This window comes from Microtus ochrogaster, unplaced genomic scaffold (assembly GCF_000317375.1).
Source record: "Microtus ochrogaster isolate Prairie Vole_2 unplaced genomic scaffold, MicOch1.0 UNK1, whole genome shotgun sequence".
Classification (NCBI taxonomy): domain Eukaryota; kingdom Metazoa; phylum Chordata; class Mammalia; order Rodentia; family Cricetidae; genus Microtus; species Microtus ochrogaster.
The window spans coordinates 6,909,254-6,929,131 of record NW_004949099.1 but is presented as its reverse complement, the minus strand read 5'-3'; the positions used below and the strand labels follow the sequence as shown (position 1 = coordinate 6,929,131).

The window sequence follows — 19,878 nt, the reverse complement described above, 5'->3', positions numbered from 1 at the left end:
TCTAGTTTTGATGAAGGACCGATGTAAGTTGTTCTGCAGAGTGGCAGGGAACACAGCCTACTACCAGCTCCGAGACAGAGTGATCGATGGAACCCCTTGTGGACAGGACACAAATGATATCTGTGTCCAAGGTCTTTGCCGGGTAAGTCCACGTGACATTTTCTTCACTGCACTGTCCTGTTACCTAATTGATGTGTGCCTCCCTTAGTTAAATGACAGCTACTTTTGTCTGTGCTCCTTGGCAGTCTTTCTCAAAGTCTGGGCCCTGGATACTGTTAGCATCTATCTTCAACATATGATTCTGATGCGTGTTATACCAAAGAGAACCACAGTTCTAGATTGTTTCTGATGTTTTCAGTCTCTATGGGAACATATGTAAAAATTCTCCTTTTGGATATTTTTTATACCAGCTTACACACACACACATACACACACACACACACATACACACATACACATGCACACATGCACACACATGCACATACACTCACACACATGCATGCACACACATGCACACACACGCGTACACACATACTGCGCACACACGCACACTTGTGCACGCACACGCATACATGTGCACACATACATATATACTCTTTTACCATAACTGAGTGCTTAAGAGCAAACCCAAAAGCTTCCTAACAGAAATATTTCTAGGTTGAACTGCTGTGTTCCAGAATACAGGAAGGAGGAAAAGCCAGCCTTCCTCAGATGTCTCTGTCATTTTAACTACGGTTGCCTCACTCAATACACACCTGCCCTTAGTGTTGGAAAGTAAGCTGAGAAATTCCTGGCGATGTGCAAAGACTCTGACAGTGACTTCTAAAGCCCTTAATACTATTTCGTTGTTTTTATGAATTAGAAATCATTTCTAGCTCAGCCAAGTTCTGAACCGATGAATGTGGTCGCTGTATGTGGCCCAAGGATCAACTAGAAGTACTAGTGGATCTGGTTTCGTTGAAATATCACCTAAGGGGCTAGAGAGGTCATTCCATGGTTAAGAACACTAGCAACTCTTGCGGAGGACTTGGCTTGGGTTTCCAGCACCTGCAAGGCACTTGACAACCATCCCAAAATCCAGTCCCAGGAGGATCTGGTGCCTTCTTCTGACCTTTGAAGACATTAGGCATGCATGTAGTTCACACACATATGCAGGCAATACATGTACATACATAAAATTAAATAAATATATAGAAAGGAGTGCCTAAGAGGTCTACCTACCTTTCAGCTTGCACTGACAGTGTGGATTCTCTTGTCATTCCACTCAAGGGCACTGCATTGAGCTGCTCAAAGAGAAACGCACAGTAAGGAGCGAAAGAGATGAGGCTGTGGTCTCCCTTCTGCAGGCTTGGCTGTTGCCATGGTCCTCCCTGAATTTCCCAGGGTCTTCCCTCTTCGTTGCTTTGTTAAAGAAATAAGGTGCTGAGGGGACTGCACAGCAAAACAAACTCCCAATTTCTCCTGATAAACTGAAACTCTTTAGACTGGACTTGTGGTGCTAAACATCATCAGAGTGACGAGCAGCTTGTCCGTCCCTTAGATGTGTAGGAGCTCTCTGGTGTGGCACCTAGTTTTCCTTGCTGGACAGTTTTTATCCTTTACTCTGTTTAGTCATAGACCATTACATCTCAAACTTTAATCTGTGCATGAAGCACCTGGGCAGTTGGCTAAAAGGCCAGTTCTGATGCACTAGAGATGCGTGGCTCTAGAGGTTCAATATGCCGACCAGCGTCAAGGATGTTAGGTTGCTGTGAGCTTAATGTCCACATCTGAAATGGCAAACTGTGGGCAATTTGAGTTCTAAACCTTTGCGAGCTTTAAAGGGCACGGCTTTCTTGTCTGTTTTGGATTCACATCACTGAAAGGAATACAGGACTTGCCATTTTTTTTATCGCTGTAATACTTACCGCTTATTTCAATTGTTTTCTTTTCAAAAGCAAGCTGGATGTGATCATATTTTAAACTCAAAAGCCCGGAAAGATAAATGTGGGATTTGTGGTGGCGATAATTCTTCATGCAAACCAGTGGCAGGAACATTTAACACGGTCCATTATGGTAAGAGTCGGCTCCTAAGAACCAGGGGGAAGAAAAGGTTTAAAAATAAATTGTTGACTTCATGTAATACAGGAAAGCATTAATGTGGGGGCAAAATCAGCCTTGCTATAGGATATGCTTAATCTGCCTATAAGACATCTAGTGGTGGTAATGGTCTTTCTTTGCTACCTGACTTTTATTCTGTCCTTAGAGAATGCGAGATGTTCAGTAGAATACTGATTTTCTGCTAAATTCTATGCAGGTTACAACACTGTTGTCCGAATTCCGGCTGGGGCTACCAGCCTTGACGTGCGGCAGCACAGCTTCTCAGGGAAATCCGAGGATGACAACTACTTAGGTAAGAGCAGCATCCCTGACGTTTCCATGAATCCTGAACCCTGAGTCTCTTCCCGGAGCAGCAGGTACTCCCTGCTTCCTTCCTCTCGTGACGAGCTTCCTTCCATCAAAGGAGTTGATGATGAAATTCATTATCTCCTTTCCTCTCCTGAATTTCCCCTCAGAATATTGACTCAAGGGTTCTATCATTGCAGCATTTGATAGCAAGGGATTTGCTCCAGAGCTTGCATTGTCCGAGTCTAGCATAGAGTCACGGATCTCATGGAACACTTTGGAAACATCTGTCTCGTGGGGAACTGACTTGCAAATGTTTTCTTAAAAGCATTATTTGACTGAATTTGTATATTATCAGCTCTAACCAGGAGCAGACTCTCTATGGGCCTATTTGATATTTTATTACGCTGGGTCTATAGCTCCATTTCTTCCAAAAGAGCTATAATGGCATGCATTTTTAAAGCCACTGTTACAAAAATCAGCCTACACTGCTATAGTGTTGACTCCTCAGATTTTTTTCTTTAGAATTATTTCACATATTTCTTTATATCTAACCACACAATTATTTTATATATTTTCTTATACTTTACCAAGTAAGTCGTTCATGCATATTCCTCATTTTTAAACCACAACACACCAAAGACTTCTGCTGATTTTTTAGCAGCCTCTCAAACCACACCAACTTTAATTTATTGTTCTTCAGATCACCTTAAGTAACAATGCAATTTGCCCACTTCCCTGTGGAGGAAGGCTATGAGGAAGGGTGGAGTGACTGAGAGGGATTTGGCGGGTCACCTTGTACAACTAGGCTCCTTCTGCCTTGAAGCTTGGTCATAGCTGGTACTTGGCTCTAGAAGAAATCAAGGCCATCTTGCTGAGTAGTTATTGTTTGGAAAAAAAATTGATTTACCGTTTTATTCTGATGAGCCTGCAGGAATTCTATTTATCCATCTGAGTGCAGCCCATAGAGGCCTAATCCAAGCATTTGGACATGCTACACTGGTTAATGGATAGTTTTTTTTAGTCAAATGGGAACCTCCATCGGTATTTTGAAATTTCTGCATGAACTCATGCATTCCTAGCCAGGCATGCTAGCCATGCTAACTTCTATGTGACTCTGCTAAAGCATTTTCTGCTATGTCACCGTCCCTTCCTGCTTTTACATGTTTATCGCATGTCAGCGTCACTGCCAACACAGTAAATCAAACAGACTAAAATCGCAAAGACCCAGGCTGTCTTTTCCTGGGTCAAGAAAGACAATAAACAGTAACATAATCAACATGGTCTGTACTGGAAGAAAATGCTAAGTGGTATTAGAAATCCAAGCAGCACCCAGAGTGGATTCCAAGGTTAAGACAGAGCTGAAACCTTTACAGTGACAGGCCATTCAAGAAAGTCATTCTAGGAAGAGGGAGTCCTTGGAAACCTTTGTGTATGTGTATGGAGGTGGTGGTGGAGTACATGCATACATGCACACACAGAGAAGATCATATCCCCTACCCTGCTCTATTGCTCCTATTGCTTTTATCAGGATTCTCACTGGATTCAAGGCTAGGCTGAGGGCCAGCAGGCAACCTTAGTGATCCTCCTGTATCTGCTTACCATGTTTCCCTGGACTTAGATGCCTGTATAGCCACTCCCATCTTCTTACTTGGGTGCTAAGGATTTGTATTCGGGTCCTTAATGTATGTACAGCCAGTGCTCTGACTCATTAAACCATTTCTCAGCCCCTCTTTGCAAAGTCTTTGAAGCAGGAGCCGGCAAAGAGCAGGAGGGTGTATCTGTTACTGAATGCAAATGCAGAATCGTAGGGCTAAATGGCATTAGGACAAGATCAGGTTGAACCCTGTGACTATCATAAGGACTTTGTTGTAAGCTCTGAGAGGCACAGGGAGCTGTTGGTGGTTTTGAGCTGGTAATGATGTACATTTTCAAAGGTACTTTTGGGCTGTTATGTTGAGCATCACTGGTAGAACAGCAATACTGGTTAAGGTGTATATATCAAGAATCTAAGAGAAGCTTGGTGTGGTGGTACTAACCCTTCACCCCTGCACAGCAGAGACAGGAAAGGATGATAGTGCATTTGAGGTCACTCTGGGCTACATAGGGGGACTTTGTCTCAAATTTTAAAAAGCAAAGATAAAGAATAAAGAGAAAGTTTCTATAAAGAGGGGTGCTGATGGTTTGGCCTCAACAAGGAGCATGGAGGTGATGGTGAGTGGTAAGGGTCTGTCTCTTTTCAGTTTCCACTATCTTGACTTGTTGATGGATTGAGTGTAGCATAGGAGGGAAAAAGAAGGACCGGGGACTATTAACCTTGGATTCAGTCCCTTGCACCCCACGAACAGAACATGATGGCAGGTACCTGTAATCCCAGGATTCAGGAGGTACAGTCAGGAGGATCAGAAGTTCAAGGTCACTTCAACTATATAGTGAGTTTAAGGCTAGCCTGGGCTACATGAGACTCATGAAAGAGAGAGACAGAAAGAGACAGAGAGAGAGAGAGAGAGAGAGAGAGAGAGAGAGAGAGAGAGAGAGAGAGAGAGGAAGGAAGGAAGGAAGGAAGGAAGGAAGGAAGGATTAAAGGAAGGGATGAAGGGAAAGAAATAGAGAGAAAACAATGGTCAAAGCTGTCTTAAAGTCAAGGGAGTCAAAAATTCTCAGGTTTAGACCTAAGTAGTGGGAATGAGGCAGTTGCCACCACAGAGATAAGACTTGTTACTTATTCATCCACACAAGCCCAGTAGTTTAAGGTCAGGGCTGTTGCCTGCCTGTTTAGCTCCTGATACAACGTTGCACATGAGAAGCCTGAGTCAATATTTGCTGGATTGCCGAATAGCCATTGCTGATTCTTCATGGAAAACACGATTCTCTCAGAGATAAAGGCTCATCTTCTTTGAAAGACTATGAAGTCTAACTTGTAATCAATTACTAAACAGATGCATCTGTTTTTTTAATACCAACTATTAAATTGAGTGGTAGTTTTACAAGAAAATGAACTGGATTGTGTTCATAACTCAATTATGAACCATGTGTTTACAATCAAACATTTACTGGGCCTTAGGTTCATCAACACACACACACACACGCATGCATGAATTGAAATAAGATAATTAGCCACCTTCGAGTTACTCTTTTGGAGAACCACACATTTCTCATTCTACAACTGTTTAAAGAATGTCAGGCATTTTTCTCCACGTACTTAGTTATAGATTTGAGCCTCCAGTAGTTTGTGTGTTCTGAGTTCATCCTTATTAAGTTAAGCAGCATGGCATGAAGTGTCCCTTACAAATTAATTTCTTGAGAGCTGAAGGCCATGTTGAATTGTTCTGTTCTTCGCTTCCAGAGGAAAAGGAAAGGTTCTCTTCTGTTTTCCTTGGGAAAATAACCTCTTTCCAGATAGCTGCCTCGGTTCTGTTTGGCTTAATCAGCACATGTCAGGAGTCTGAAGTCTGACAGAATCTCCTGATGATCTTTTCTTCTTTACTGGACGTTTCTTAATCCCCTTGTTAAAGAATGAAAACAAAATTAAAGAAGATTCATCCAGGGTCGGGCAGTACGGGGACGACACTGCTCGCCCCATGATGGCCTCTCTGAAAGTGAATGAGCAGCGTGCAAGCATTGACCGCAAGTCACAGCTCACTGAGTGTGAAAACAGACCTTGGGGCTGAGCTTCACTGTGGTTCCTTGCAGGGTTAGGGAGGATTTGACATCGCCCAGTGAAGGGGGGCGGTGCATATTTACTCTTGGCTGGACACAAGGTGCTGTTAGCTACTTTACAACCCACCACCCCAGTCTTGCTGAGTCTAGTCATTGATTCTCTGTGGCCAAACAACCTTCCTCCTTAGCCCTAATAGCTGGGTAAAGACTCATCAAGTCTCACACTCTTCCTGTGTGTTTTGAAGGGGAAGGTTTTTCCAGCGGACCTTCTGTAGCAACCTCATGGGTGTGACAGGAGGGACAGCAATCCAGGAAATTAGCTTCTCCCTAATCTCATTAGCAGGAAAGTGGAGCAGGAGTCTCTTGTTTGGGGGAAACAATTTGTTTTACCAGGTACTGAAGCAGAAAGCCTGCCAGTCAAAGGTCACCTTCCACTGGGATCTCTTGTGGGGTGAAAACCATGTTTACTGCCTCTGCTGAGTCTCTATCTCTTTAGGAGAAAGTGTAACCAGTTCTGTGAGCCTTCCTTGCCTCTGGGATGCTTAGCTCTGAATTAACTCTGGCAGCGGGAAATCACACATCCATGCGGTGCAAGAGAAAGCTGGACTGTCATTTCCAGTCAGTGGGCAAACCATCTGTAGGGACCAATCACGAGAAGGATTTTACGTCATTCGAGAGCTTGCAGTGAAGGGTGCCATTCCCCCAGTTCCGCAGAGACACATGAGGCAACTTGAAGCCATGGGAAGAGACCACGTGCATTTTGAACAAAACCAGATTGCCGCTCAATTTGTAACTCTGGCATGTGGCATTTCCTTCCCCTTCTCGGCGTAGCTAGTGTGTGACTTGAAAGAACTGGGTGGTGGAGTGGACAGCACACATGTAAGTGACCTGCTTTGGAAACAGCCTGAGGTGCTAAGGGAACAACCTTATTTAGTCTTTGTTACCCATGGAAGATCTGCATCTGACATGGCTGGCAGCTCATTCACTGCAGGAGCTAAGGGTGAGGCAGGGTTTTCTGAGGTTCACCCCAGCTAGGGGACAGTCATGTGGGCTGACGTTTTCCAGTCTCCTTCCAGGTGTACCACCTTTAAGAAATTAATCTAAAGATATGAAAATTTATTTCTTCCATCTTATAACTAATCAAATTACATTTTAATATCAATCATGCCACTGCTATTGCAATGGAAGTAAGATGGTCAATCCAACAGTATTTTCACACAGGTTATTCAGTCATATCACATGGAAAAGTAATATGTTCTTAGGATTCAGTTTAATGGCAAACTGCAATGTAGTCATTTTAGAGAGAACTTCTGGTTACACTAGTCATGGTGGCTTCTGCTCTCAGTCCCAGCACTCAGGTGACAGAGGCTGGAGGAACACTGCAAGTTTGAGGACAGAATGATAAACACAGTGAGTTTAGCCCAACTCTGGCTACAAAGGGAGACCTCACTTCAAACAAAAGCTTCTGGAACTTTTAACTTGCCAGTGGCTTCTCTCTGCCCTCTAAAAAGTAAGGAATTCCTTCTGGGGCCATTGCCTCTACACCTGGTAGCCTATGTGTGTATCAGATCTTAATATTTTAGCTTCCACGTATAATCCTGCAACTGTCAATACTGTGTAACTAACTTCAGGCTGATGAGGACGTTTATATAATATTTCTCTTAGTTTACATAGGCACCATAATGGGTGGGTGTTTCTATGCCCAATAAAAAATTGAGAGAAAGAAGGATTGGTCATCCACGGTCACATAGCTAGCATACAGCGAACCAAGGCTATGAACTCATGGTCTGGCTGAGAAGCCCCCATTCTTCTGCCAGTCCCTGCCAATTCAAATGTTCTTTCTTTGTTTGTTGTTTTGTTTTAGGCAGCACCTCACCTAATTCTCTTTTCTCATCCGCAGCTTTATCAAACAGTAAAGGTGAATTCCTGCTGAATGGAGACTTCGTGGTCTCAATGTCCAAAAGGGAGGTCCGCGTGGGGAGCGCCGTCATTGAGTACAGTGGGTCGGACAATGTTGTGGAAAGACTTAACTCCACAGACCGCATCGAGGAAGAGCTCATCCTTCAGGTAGAAACACGGCTACTGGCCAGTGGCTCTCTCCTCTTGGCATTGCGGGGCCCGCAGACTTCTCTTCAGTGTTCCCCGTGTTGCAGGTGCTGTCGGTGGGAAAGCTGTACAACCCTGACGTGCGGTACTCATTCAACATTCCAATTGAGGGCAAACCTCAACAGTTCTACTGGAACAGCCACGGGCCATGGCAAGCCTGCAGCAAGCCCTGCCAAGGTATCTGCTCAAAAGTTTCCGCCTTTGTGGGTTTAAGGATTTTTTTTTGGGGGGGGAGATGTTTTATTTACTTACTGATTTTTGTTTTAAAAGAACAGTTATATACATATAACCTGCAAACCTTTCTACCTACATCTTCTCACCTCATTTACCTGGACCTTTCTGGTTATTTTTGCTGTCAAATTGAACTTCATAGGATTCAGGTCATGACTGGTCGTGCTACATTTTCTCCTCAGAAGTTCAAATATATATGTGAAGCCATGCGGAATCAATACTGCCACTTTAATTTTCCATCATGTGGCTTTACGGGTCATAATTTATATTAGTTTTGTTTCCTTGTGTTAAATTGGGGTCAGCAAACTACAGCAACGGGATCAAATTCAGCTACCACCCTCTTTTTATTAATAAAGTTTTATTAGAACATGGCTACATCAGCTTGTTGACATACCGTCTACGGACAGCTGGTTTTGTCCTGTCCTGGTGGAATTGAAAAGTCTAACAGTAATCATATGGCCAATAAAACTGAAAAAAAAAAAACAACTCTATAGAAAACTTAGGCAAGTCCTTGATCTCATTTAGATTAGGTTATTTCCTTGGCATAATGTTCCTACTCTTTGCTTAGGGGAGCGGAGACGAAAACTTGTTTGCACCAGAGAGTCTGATCAGCTCACTGTTTCTGATCAAAGATGTGACCGGCTGCCCCAGCCAGGACCTGTCACTGAAGCGTGTGGCACGGACTGCGACTTGAGGTATGGTCTCTGTTCCTTGTATCTTTCTTCCAGAGTCCGGAGGGCTTGAGGGGAGTTTCCGTGGGGAAAGAGTTAGAGCCAAGAGTTGCTGACCCTTTTCTAGCCTTCCAGTGTTTTCCTCACACAAGCTCAAGACAGTTCTAACACCACTTAGCCGAGATCTGTAACTGGATCTCTTGTTCTCCTAAAGATTCAAAGTAGTTAACACAGTATAGCACTTGTCAGAATACATTCTCTCTTGATCTTCACGACTCAAAGATGAGCTATTGACCCTATCACTGAGTCATATCTTATGTAAGAGTCCTCATGGTGTTCCCCTTCCATCCAGAGTAGACACCATGCAGAATTTGTGTGTGCACAAAAGTTTCAGTCCACATGTGCCATACACATACACCACTCACAAAGACACACAGAGGGGAAAGAGAAGACGCTATGCATTAAGGTAAAAGGCATGAGGGAATGAGAAGAAATTCCAAATACAACTACCTAGTCTGTGTTTAAGAAAGGTATGGCACCTATTGGGAGGAATAATTGAGAGGTTGACTGTGTCATATGTAAATATCTAACAGCTGGAAGGCTGTGCAGTGTAATCTGCCTGTCAGGCTGGTGACTATTTGACCATTTACAGAAGAGAGATTGTTAGCATAGAATAGTACAAGAATGTGATAAGGTCTCTCCTCATTAGCATAGAATGATAAGTCTGATAAGGTCTCTCCATTCACTAGCGTACAATAGCAGGAGGATGTGCTAAGGTCTCTCCATTCACAAGTAGCTGAGTACACACGTAAGCGTTTTGGAGGTTCCACATCACCACATTATAAGGCCCTCTTGTGTGCCTGAGAAAAGGTGCTCTGATGAATTACTAGTGTTCTGTCCTAGGAGTCAACAAGCAAGGGTAGCAGGTGTGCCAAAGATCTTCCAATCCTAGCCTGAGGCTCTGACTTCTAACCAGGCTCTTTCTACCCTACCACACTTTTTCTGAAGCAATTGTCACCACCTGGGTTGCTCAGCAGCTTGTCAAAAAGTGTGGACAAAAGTCATTGTAGAAGCAAGACCTTACAAAGTAGATGTTAATGTAAATATTAGGCAGATTTTATCTTAGGTAGTGTCCATATAAACCCGGTTTGGTCTGTCAATTGAGTCAAATTAGAATTAAGGAGTCTTTGGTGGGGGTGGGAAATGCAAGTAACAGTTGAGCTGAGTAGTCCCTGAACTCATGTACACCTTCCTTGAGATGCAAGGTTAACAGGCCGAGGAAGACGACATTTTTCGATTGCCCTGAATCCAGCCATCACTATATCTCCTATAAGTAATTATGGCAGAGGAAGTCCTTTCTGAGGTCTGGGTTTCCTTGTGGATGTTGTGTTTGTTGTTGTTGTTGTTGTTGTTGTTGCTTTCCGAGTACTGGGGGACTTGTACATGCTAGACCAGTGTTCTGGCCGGAGTCAACCCCCACCTTCTCTTTACCTTTAAAGAGAGAGTCTCACTAAGCTAAGAATTATTTTTAACAGCTCTATGTATTATCCCCACATTAATAGGATGGTTTTTATTACCCTTTAGTACAACTAATAGCCTATTAATTTTTCAGTTACTATTACTGTCTTAGTCATTGTGCCGCAGCTATGAACAGACACTGTGACCAAGGCAACTCGTTTTATTTAATTTCTTTTCATTTTTTTTAAATTAAATTTCTTGGTCTGTTTTACATCCCAACTAGTTTCCCCACCCTCCTCTTCTCCCATCCCCTGCCCCTTCAAGGCAACGCTTATATAAAAAGAAAGCATTTAATTGGGAGCTTGTTTACAGTTTCAGAGGCTTAGTCCGTGCTCATCATGGTGGGGAGCATGATGGCACACATGGTGGCAGGCAGGCGCGGTGCTGGAGAAGAGATACCCCCTGACCTTTAGGTGAGGGACTTGGCATGAACTTCTGAAGTCCCAGGGACACACTTCCTCTCCCAAGGCCACACTCCCTAAACCTTCCCAAATAGTGCTGCTCCCTGACGACATTCAAATAGAGAAGCCTATGGGGCTATTCTTAATCAAACCACATCTCTAACATAGATTTTATCATTGTTTTATGTGTAACAATCTTAAATCTGAGAGTTGCTACGCAAGTTGCTTTAGATCCCGCTGGTTCGCATAGTAGCCTAAGGTGAGACGTGGTCCATCTGGTAGGAGGGCCTGTATGCTTCAACTCGAGAAGAAAGCCGTTTTCATTCTTACTTTGTTAATTCTGTAGCATGGTATTCATATCCCACATATGAAGAATTCATCTCTACCAGTGTCTGTCCTGTCCCATCCATTCTGGGACGTCCTGGGGCTCTGTGTATGTGGTTTTTCTCCACATGTTTGAATCCGATTGGAGCTTGGCACATCCTGAACGATACATGCAGATACTGTAGGGATGCTTTGGAGACCACTAAACCTCCTCCTTTTATGATGCCAAAGAAAATAAGTCTGTACAAAGCATTTCAAGACATAGAATGTGACAGTAAAAACAAACAAATGATATTTTAATAATCCTATTCCAAGTTTACCTAGTAAGTGTTCTTTTCAAAGCAGAGTTACTGTTTGCCTTGTTACTTCAAGAACCAAGTACTTTTCTCTTTGAGCAACCTCCATACAAGCCACAATTTGGGGTGCAATGGTGCCAGTTTCTCCTGCAGGGAAAGCTGTAAACACAATGTTCACCCAGATCTTAAAGGTCTATGCACGACAAGGTAGGATCAAATCAGAAGAGTCAGGCTGCACAGAATATCACAAGGGGGCTGCCTCCTCACTGGCCAATGCTTGAGACTTAGTGGAAGCTCAGCATCACGACTTATGTCTGGGTTCTCAGCAGCAGGGAAGCAGAGGCGGGACACCCTGATCTCTTCAAGACCTTTATCTCCAATGCTCTTAGTACTCTTGCCAAAATAGAAAAAAAAATTGTAAAATATCAACCATGGATTTAACAAAGTTACAACCTCCCAAGAGAATGGGTAGGAAGGCTGAGAGTTTGAGACCAGCCTCAGCTACCCAGTGAGACCCTGTCTCATTAAACCAAAGGCCCAAGATGCAGCACAGACAAGACTCCGGTCTGATCTTCAGCACTGCAGAAAATGAAGGGTATGAGGCAAAAATAGAAGTTTCTTGGAGAATGAAATGCCAAGGAGAGCAATAGTCATAATAATCATAGCTAACTTATTGAGTATCTTCTGCAGTTGTTAAATGTCCATCTTGTCCCAATTACTACTCCCTCTATGAGGTGGATCCTGTTTCCCCCATCTTGCAGGAAGCTTCAGCTTGATGAGATGAAGTGATTGACTCAGGCTCCCTCTGGTAATAAGTGTGGGAGCTTCCATTTATACCCAACACCTGGTGATTAAATAACACGTGCTCTGATTTTCATTTATATTTTCATAATAGCAGATAAATCTTTGGCCCAATTTTTTTTTTATTCTGACCAATAGCTAGGTCAATGTGTTATTCTAAATCCCCCATTCAGAGTCTACTTTTAGAAACTTTAAAAAAAAAAAAAACAATTCTGCAGAGGCCAAGTGAGGACAGCAGCCGGAAACCAGGGTTGGATGACAAAAGCAGTTCTGATTGCAGATAAGAAGGCAAAGGGATTTTCTCCCTTCAGATCAGAGTGGGGAGGAAGTGAGGAGCAAGTGGCAGAAAGAGTTCAGGGTTAACTTTAGAGCCACCGAACTAGGCACGCGTATGCTCGTGCCTAAAAGTCAGTGAGAGATTATGGCTTTCACTCGGTGCTCAGACTCATCTCTTACTGGCTTCTGCTGATTGCTGGAAAAAAATTAAAGGTGCCTGCTAAAATATACAGAGATGCAAACCAAGCCTAAGGAAGATACACCGTCCCCTTTGCCCATCTGACAATCCGTCTAATCAAAACTTATGCCAAAGTGTGGCCAATTAGCTGTGTGCACCACCGAGAGAATGGAGAGGGAGTGGTTACTGCTTGGTCAAGTTCCAAAATAGCTTCTCCCAAAGCATGTTTGTGGATCGCTAGTCTGGTGGAGTTCACCAGCCTCTGTGTCTGAGCAGCCCTCCAAAACACTGTCTGCTCGCGTGGAGGCTCACGACACTCGCTGATCATGGCTGTGAAGCTCTGAAGAGCTCCAGGGTAGGAACCCATTTCACCTGGTAGTTCTCAGAGATGTTTCACTGCCAGCCCCCACTGCTGCTCCTGCATTGACATAACACATGTTTCTTGATGTTCACTTGTTAACATATTGGAACATGGGTTTTGTCTTACTTTTTCAGTGTTGGTGGCTGAACATAGACATCACTTTCCGCCTCCTAGGCAGGGGTTCTGCCATTGAAGTATATCCTCAGTCTTCAGGTTTCTGAGGCAGGAGATCTCTATGTAGGATAAGCGGCTGTAAGTCCACAGTTCTCCAGCCCCTGAGTACCAAGACACATGTACGCACCACCCTGCCTGACTAGAAAATACTTTCTTGAAATTGAATAGTTGAATAGGGTAATAGTATTTTATTGCCCGTAAAATTAACTATGAGTACATTGTGCTGAAGAACACATCACTGTCCAGAAAGAATATAAGGCAAATTAGATATCATTTTGAGTTTTGTTGCTTTTTTTAAGGTAGCGCCATGAACTTCTTGCAGATTCTTCCAGGATCTCTGCTTGGACCCCTAGGGATTATGGGATATCAGGGAAGTGACTTTGGCAGCCAGAACTGTCAGGACACCTCCCTCCTTTGGCCAGATGGTAAATAGGCTTCGCACAGGGAAGTGACGCTGGAGACCACGAGAGGTAGCCAAAAATCAAAGTGCAGATGAAAGTTCCAGATGCCTCTGTTGAATGAGCTCCCTTTTTTCACCTCACTTCCTCTAGGAAGTGACAGTTTGCCCCAGCCGCCTGTGACGGGATGAGATAAAGGGTGAGCTTACAAGGCCTCTTTTACCGCATTAGAACAAAATCTCCCTGACGCTGTTTCAGCGTAATGGAAAAGCCACAGCCCGCTTTATTTGCCAGTGCTCAACTCTGACCTACTTTCGGACATTACTGAGAAATTCCTTGATAAGCCTGTTGGCTTCTATTCCTCTTTCTTTCGCGACTCCTCCCCCAGACAGGTGTGCACGTGTGAACTGTCAGAACGTTGAGAAGTGGCACGCCACCCAAGCGCTCAGATGTCAAGAACTGACAGTGGAGAATAAAATCGCCTGGAGAGTAGAAGGAAATGATCTTTTTCTAGATTTCCAAATACATTTCAAGATCGCTGACTCAGAAAACTCTAACTTTTTTTTTTAATTTATGTTTTAAATTCAAGCACTGTGGACTCTGTTCCTATTGCATTGTAAAAAATAAGAGTAGGCTTTAGTCTACGCTGTGCCCCTGAGTGAGTCTGAAGGCTTCATTATGGATATCAGGGATTAAAAGGTGGCCAATTCTGATGGACTTCAGAGTGGAGAAGTAGGGTTAGGGAGACAGCCCGATCGTAAGGTACCTCTGCAAACCCAGGAAACTAAGTTCAGTCTCCAGAACCCACACTTAAAATGTTGAGTATAATGGTGTGGCCTTGTAACCTCAAAGCTGGGGAGATAGAGGAGCCCTGGGTTTCTTGGTTGACCAGCCTACAAAATCGGAAAGTCCCGGGTCTCAGTGAGCCTCCCTCAGAAAATAATGTAAGGTGGTAAGACAGTTTAGGGGGAAAGGCACATGCCCCATGTTTGAGCCCTGGGACCCATATGATAGGTGAGAACTGACTCTTACAACTTGTACTCTGACCGCCAGACCTGGTACACACACACACAATAAATGTGATTAAAACAGCAAGGTAGAGGGGCACCTGAGAAGCAACACCTGACGTGGCCTCCACATGGACCCACACATAATTACATCTACACGGACACACACTTACAGTTAACACTGGCACACATGTTCATAACACACACACACACACACACACACACACACAATGCCTGCTGTCCTCAAGAAATTTACTGTCATGTGTGTGTATGTGTATAGTATAGGCGCTCATGTGAAAGGGTGTGTGCCTGCTTCACAAGCCAGAGGAGGAGGCCGTGAGTCCGGCTTCATTACTCTCTGTTTCATTCTGTTGAGACAGGGTCTCTTCTTGATCCCGAAGCTGGGCCAGTGGTCAGACCCAAGAAGCTTATGTCTTTACTTCACAGCATAATAATAATGTACAGCATGTATAGTGCACTTGAAATTTTTCAATTACACTACATATTATTCATTCCTGCATTGTTATCAGAATAGTCACTGAGCACTTACAAGCACAGCCACATTCACAGGGGAACCCTGCAGGTGAGTTTTCCAAGAGCAGGCCTAAGGAGCCAAATGAGATGCTTGCCTGGACTTCTTAAATATAAAAATTGCCCCCCCCCCTTTTTTTTTTTTGCTATTCTGAGTACCCTCCCCCCATTTTTTTTCTTTCTGCGGCTTGAATTTCAGACGGACTGTACCAGGCAGATTCTTCACAGAGATAGCATTTCTGGCTATGGTTCTGTGACTTCCGTGTACATTGGCAGCTGTGAAAAATACATGGATACGTTGGCTTGAAATTGGATTTTTAACTGGCTGTGGCTTTGAGCTTTCATCATATCTGAATTAAGAAAGAAAGAAATCACCTTTCCCGCTAGCTGGATGTGACACATAAATGTAACGCGTTGTTGGTTTTCCACCGCTATTTCTGCTTAGGTGGCACGTGGCCAGCAGGAGCGAATGCAGTGCCCAGTGTGGTTTGGGTTACCGCACTTTGGACATCTACTGTGCCAAGTACAGCAGGGTGGATGGGAGGTCGGAGAAGGTCGATGACAGTTTTTGCAGCAGTCAACCCAAACCGAGCAACCAGGAAAAATGCTCAGGAGAATGTAACACAGGTGGCTGGCGCTATTCGGCCTGGACAGAAGTAAGTCGGTTCTCGCTCTGAGAGAGTCTTGGATACTAAAGTCAATGAGTTGATGGTGGTTCCTTCTTGGACTGTGTTACGAAACCCATTTAAACTTGGTGGAAAAGAGAGCTGCGATTGATTTATAATGCCTGGCCAAGTCAAGCTTTGCAAGAAAGAATCCCAAGGTTAAATTGCAATGTCTGATTCAGGCATAACATCCAGAAAATTGTTCATGGTGAAGCTAATCAGCCAACCATTTTTATAGCCTATTTTTAGTTTCAATTTGCCAGTGAGATAATATTGACTTCAGGATAAACCTCATAATGAACATTGAAAAAGAATCTCCCACATAAGAACTAGAATCGGCTATGGTAGGGCACTCATTTCTTAAGGGTTGAAAAAAACAGTGTAGCCATGATTTTAAGCGTATTTTATAAGTCACTCAGGAATGCCCAGTTTCTTTATTGTTTATGCTCCTAGTGTTCTAAAAGCTGTGATGGTGGTACCCAGAGAAGAAGAGCTATTTGTGTCAACACCCAAAATGATGTCCTGGATGATAGCAAATGCACACATCAGGAGAAAGTTGTCGTACAGAGATGCAATGAGTTCTCTTGTCCCCATTGGAAATCAGGGGACTGGTCAGAGGTGAGGAGGGCAATGCTGGTCCCTAGGTCAACTCAAATGATCACCCAGGGTCTGGTGGGGGTGTAGACTTCTGAATCTGTCTTCCTTCTCCCCTGGGGAAGCAATGATTCTTCATTTCCATCATGATTGAAATCCTTCGGTCCACCAGGGACTTCAGAGTCACTTGTGCTATGCCTGACTCTTGCAGCCAGTAGCTGCTGCTGCTGCTGAGTTTGAAGTAATGACTTTTCCCCTCTCCGTTTTTGTGTCAGTTGAAAATTAATTAAGTGTGATGTTAAAATAGTTTAGACACGAGTCCAAGAAGGAGGGTTTCCATCTTCCTTGTCTTTGAAATATGAGAGTTAGAGAGCAGTGAACAGCTCACCTGACTTACACATCCAGGCACGAAGGAGCACTTGCCAGAAAGAGAAGGCCAGGCTGAGTGTCCAGAATGATGCTTCTCATTCCTTGCACGATGAAACCCAAGGCAATCAATCCCATTTATGTCTGTCTCCCTATCTTTGGATGCAGAATCCATCCTCACTATTACTGTAGCCCAGCACTGTCACAGCCCAGTGAGGTTCTCAGCAAGACGGAGCCTAGCTCCACCTCCATCCATCAGGGGATGCAAGGAGTTGAGGAGTAGGTGGTGCCCCTTATTAACTGGCCAAGTCAGGAATGCGGTGGAGCAAAGTAGCCACAACCACAGCTCCTGTCTGCAAGCCCTTCCCTTCCCCATGTGAGTTTACTTCGGATGTCAAGCCTGCAAAGAAAACCCTTCACACTCCTGGAATGGTGAAGCAGGACTGTGTGTCTCCACCGGTGTCTGCTTTGTGGGCACATGATCTAGTGCTTTCCCAGGAGGCAATGGGCTAAATCCTTGACTTTTAAAACATAACAGAAGATGGTGGTGTCACATTTTACTTAGATAGCTAATATTAGTTCAAGTGGAATTATAGATGAAGTAATAGTCAGGCATGGTGGACATGCCTGTAATCCCACCCGTGGGAGATCAGGAGTTCAATACCACCCTTGGCTGTGTATAATATAGTGAAATTAAGGCTTCATTAGTGTGAGCTACATGAGACCATTTTCTAAAACAAAATAAAAAGGAAAGGAAAGGAAACTTTTGTAACTAGTCTTAGCTGCATGGGAGTTTGAATCACGCTGAATATACAGCGTGATTGTTCCAGCACCCAGTTCCCACGCAACACCCTTGGATAAAAAGACTGGAAAGGAAAGAGTAAAGAGTTTAACATACTTTCAATTATTTTAGCTTTGTCTTGTATGCTCCTTCCACGGTTTTTATTTTTTTTCCAAAATGAGCACAAATGATAATGATGATTATAGTTAACAATTTTTCTTTCTTGAGAATGTCATACACGTATACTGTATATGCTAGATGTTTTAGTTTCTCTGAGTCAGAATTATTGTTATCCCCATTTTACAGATGTAAATATTGAGTCACAGAGACATCGTGACTGGGTTAGAGAGGTGTATGAGTTGATTGAGCTTTTAATTGTTCACACTGAACCTCTGGGCTGGGAAATCCTGACTATTGCTTCTCAGAGCATGGTACGCTGTTAAGGTTCTGTGTTTGAATCTGGCCATAAGACGTTAAATATAAAGAAACATGAGGGAATCATGCAGGAGGGAAAGAGGAAAAGGAGATCAGAAAAAGTTTGGAGGAATGGGAGCAGCTAGCGGGAGCAAACACAGGTGAAGCGTCATGGTGTGTGTGTGTGTGTGTGTGTGTGTGTGTGTGTGTGTGTGTGTGAAAAAGTCAGAATGAAGTCGTCGAGAAAGAATCCAGAAAGAAAGGGGCTGACAATGCAGCTCCCTTAGCAGAGCACTCGCCTCATCCGCAAAAAGCCCTGGGTTGGATCCCTGCAGCACATAAACCAGCCTTAGTGGGCACACCTACAATGGCAGGGGTGGGCAGGAGAGGCGAGCGGATCAGAATGTTCAGGCTCCCTCAGTCACAGAGTGAGGTGGAGGCCAGCCTGGGCTCTGGGAGGCACTGCCAGGATAAAAAGAAGGAAAGCGGGGAGAAGAAAGAGAAAGTGATGAAGGCGCTATTTGCTCATTGCTGCCCAGCAGCAGAGAGGGGCTGTGTATGAGAAAGGGCCACCTGTTCTCATTAGCCACCAGCCCCCAAGGGCCCCAGCGCGTTGATCAGAAACAACCCTGACAGCCTCTGCTTTTCATTCCAGTGCTTGGTCACCTGTGGAAAAGGACAGAAGCACCGCCAGGTCTGGTGTCAGTTCGGCGAAGATCGATTAAGTGATAGAATGTGTGACCCTGAGGTCAAGCCAGAGTCCAGGCAGACCTGTCAGCAGCCAGAGTGTGCAGCCTGGCAGGCAGGTCCCTGGGGACAGGTATTTTGAATGATAAGATTCTTAACTGCATTCTTTCCTGCTTATCTGAAGAGGGGCATTCCAGGGGTGGGGTTTCACCACCAAGCTCTGTGTAGCTTGGCTTGTCCTGTACCTCTGTAGCTCTGGGTTTAGTGCAGGGGACTCAGTGGCCTGCAGCCCTGCAGGGGAGTCAGGGTTACCTTGCCCTGCTGGAGCAGATTACTCCGGTTACAACCCCACGTGCAGGTTTTCACCCCTTCCTAAACTGCAGCACGCAAGCATTTAAACAAATTCACAACAGACGTGGCATCTGGCAGAAGCAATCCTCTGTGGGGATGTGATCCTGTCTGCCAGCTGATTTGGAGCAGAGGGGCTGGGCTGGGCTTTGGAAGGGATATTTCGGCTGCCAGCATAAGGGATCCAAAACTCCAGTCTCATAAATAAGTGAGATTCTTCAGACGTAGTTGGTTAGATCAAAGGGGTCCAGAATCATAATCATCAGGTCGGGAATCTTTTCCCAGTTGTCTCGAGTGTAATAGGTTCCACTGCCTTAGCCTTCTACCATTTCAAAAGGAGAGAGGGCATGTCCCTCGGGCCCAGTTTGCTCTTGGAATCCAGTCTTTCCTAATATAGAAGCAAGAGAGTGCTGTGTACGATTTAAGCAGCACTCCAAGTTCCCCGAAGAAGTGAACAGCTGTCTGCTGTCACTTATGCAATCTGTTGAAGAATGGCTCCTCCACCCTGACCAGCCACCGGCACTCCTGTTCTTCTGCCTCTGTCTCCATTTCCAAACTTGCGTGCAATGTGCAGGCAGCTTTACAACCACCTCTGGGCTTCCTCATTCTTATTGATTAACATGTAGTGTGGGGGGGGGCGGGTATTAAAGAGGATGTGTGCAAGTGTGTGTGCCATGGTGTATTTGTGGAAGTTAAGGTACAACT

The 19,878-nt window shown here is 44.3% G+C and overlaps 1 protein-coding gene across 1 annotated transcript in view; it reads left to right on the top strand.

Moving 5' to 3' along the window:
* Adamts9 (ADAM metallopeptidase with thrombospondin type 1 motif 9) overlaps positions 1-19,878 on the top strand; it is a 168,257-nt gene that overhangs the window by 49,176 nt on the left and 99,203 nt on the right. Inside the window, exons 14-22 of the mRNA XM_005364905.3 lie at positions 6-142; positions 1,938-2,055; positions 2,297-2,392; positions 7,946-8,112; positions 8,199-8,328; positions 8,951-9,077; positions 15,764-15,974; positions 16,437-16,601; positions 18,794-18,958. Coding sequence (XP_005364962.1) covers positions 6-142; positions 1,938-2,055; positions 2,297-2,392; positions 7,946-8,112; positions 8,199-8,328; positions 8,951-9,077; positions 15,764-15,974; positions 16,437-16,601; positions 18,794-18,958 — 1,316 coding nt within the window. The remainder of the gene's footprint in view (positions 1-5; positions 143-1,937; positions 2,056-2,296; positions 2,393-7,945; positions 8,113-8,198; positions 8,329-8,950; positions 9,078-15,763; positions 15,975-16,436; positions 16,602-18,793; positions 18,959-19,878) is intronic.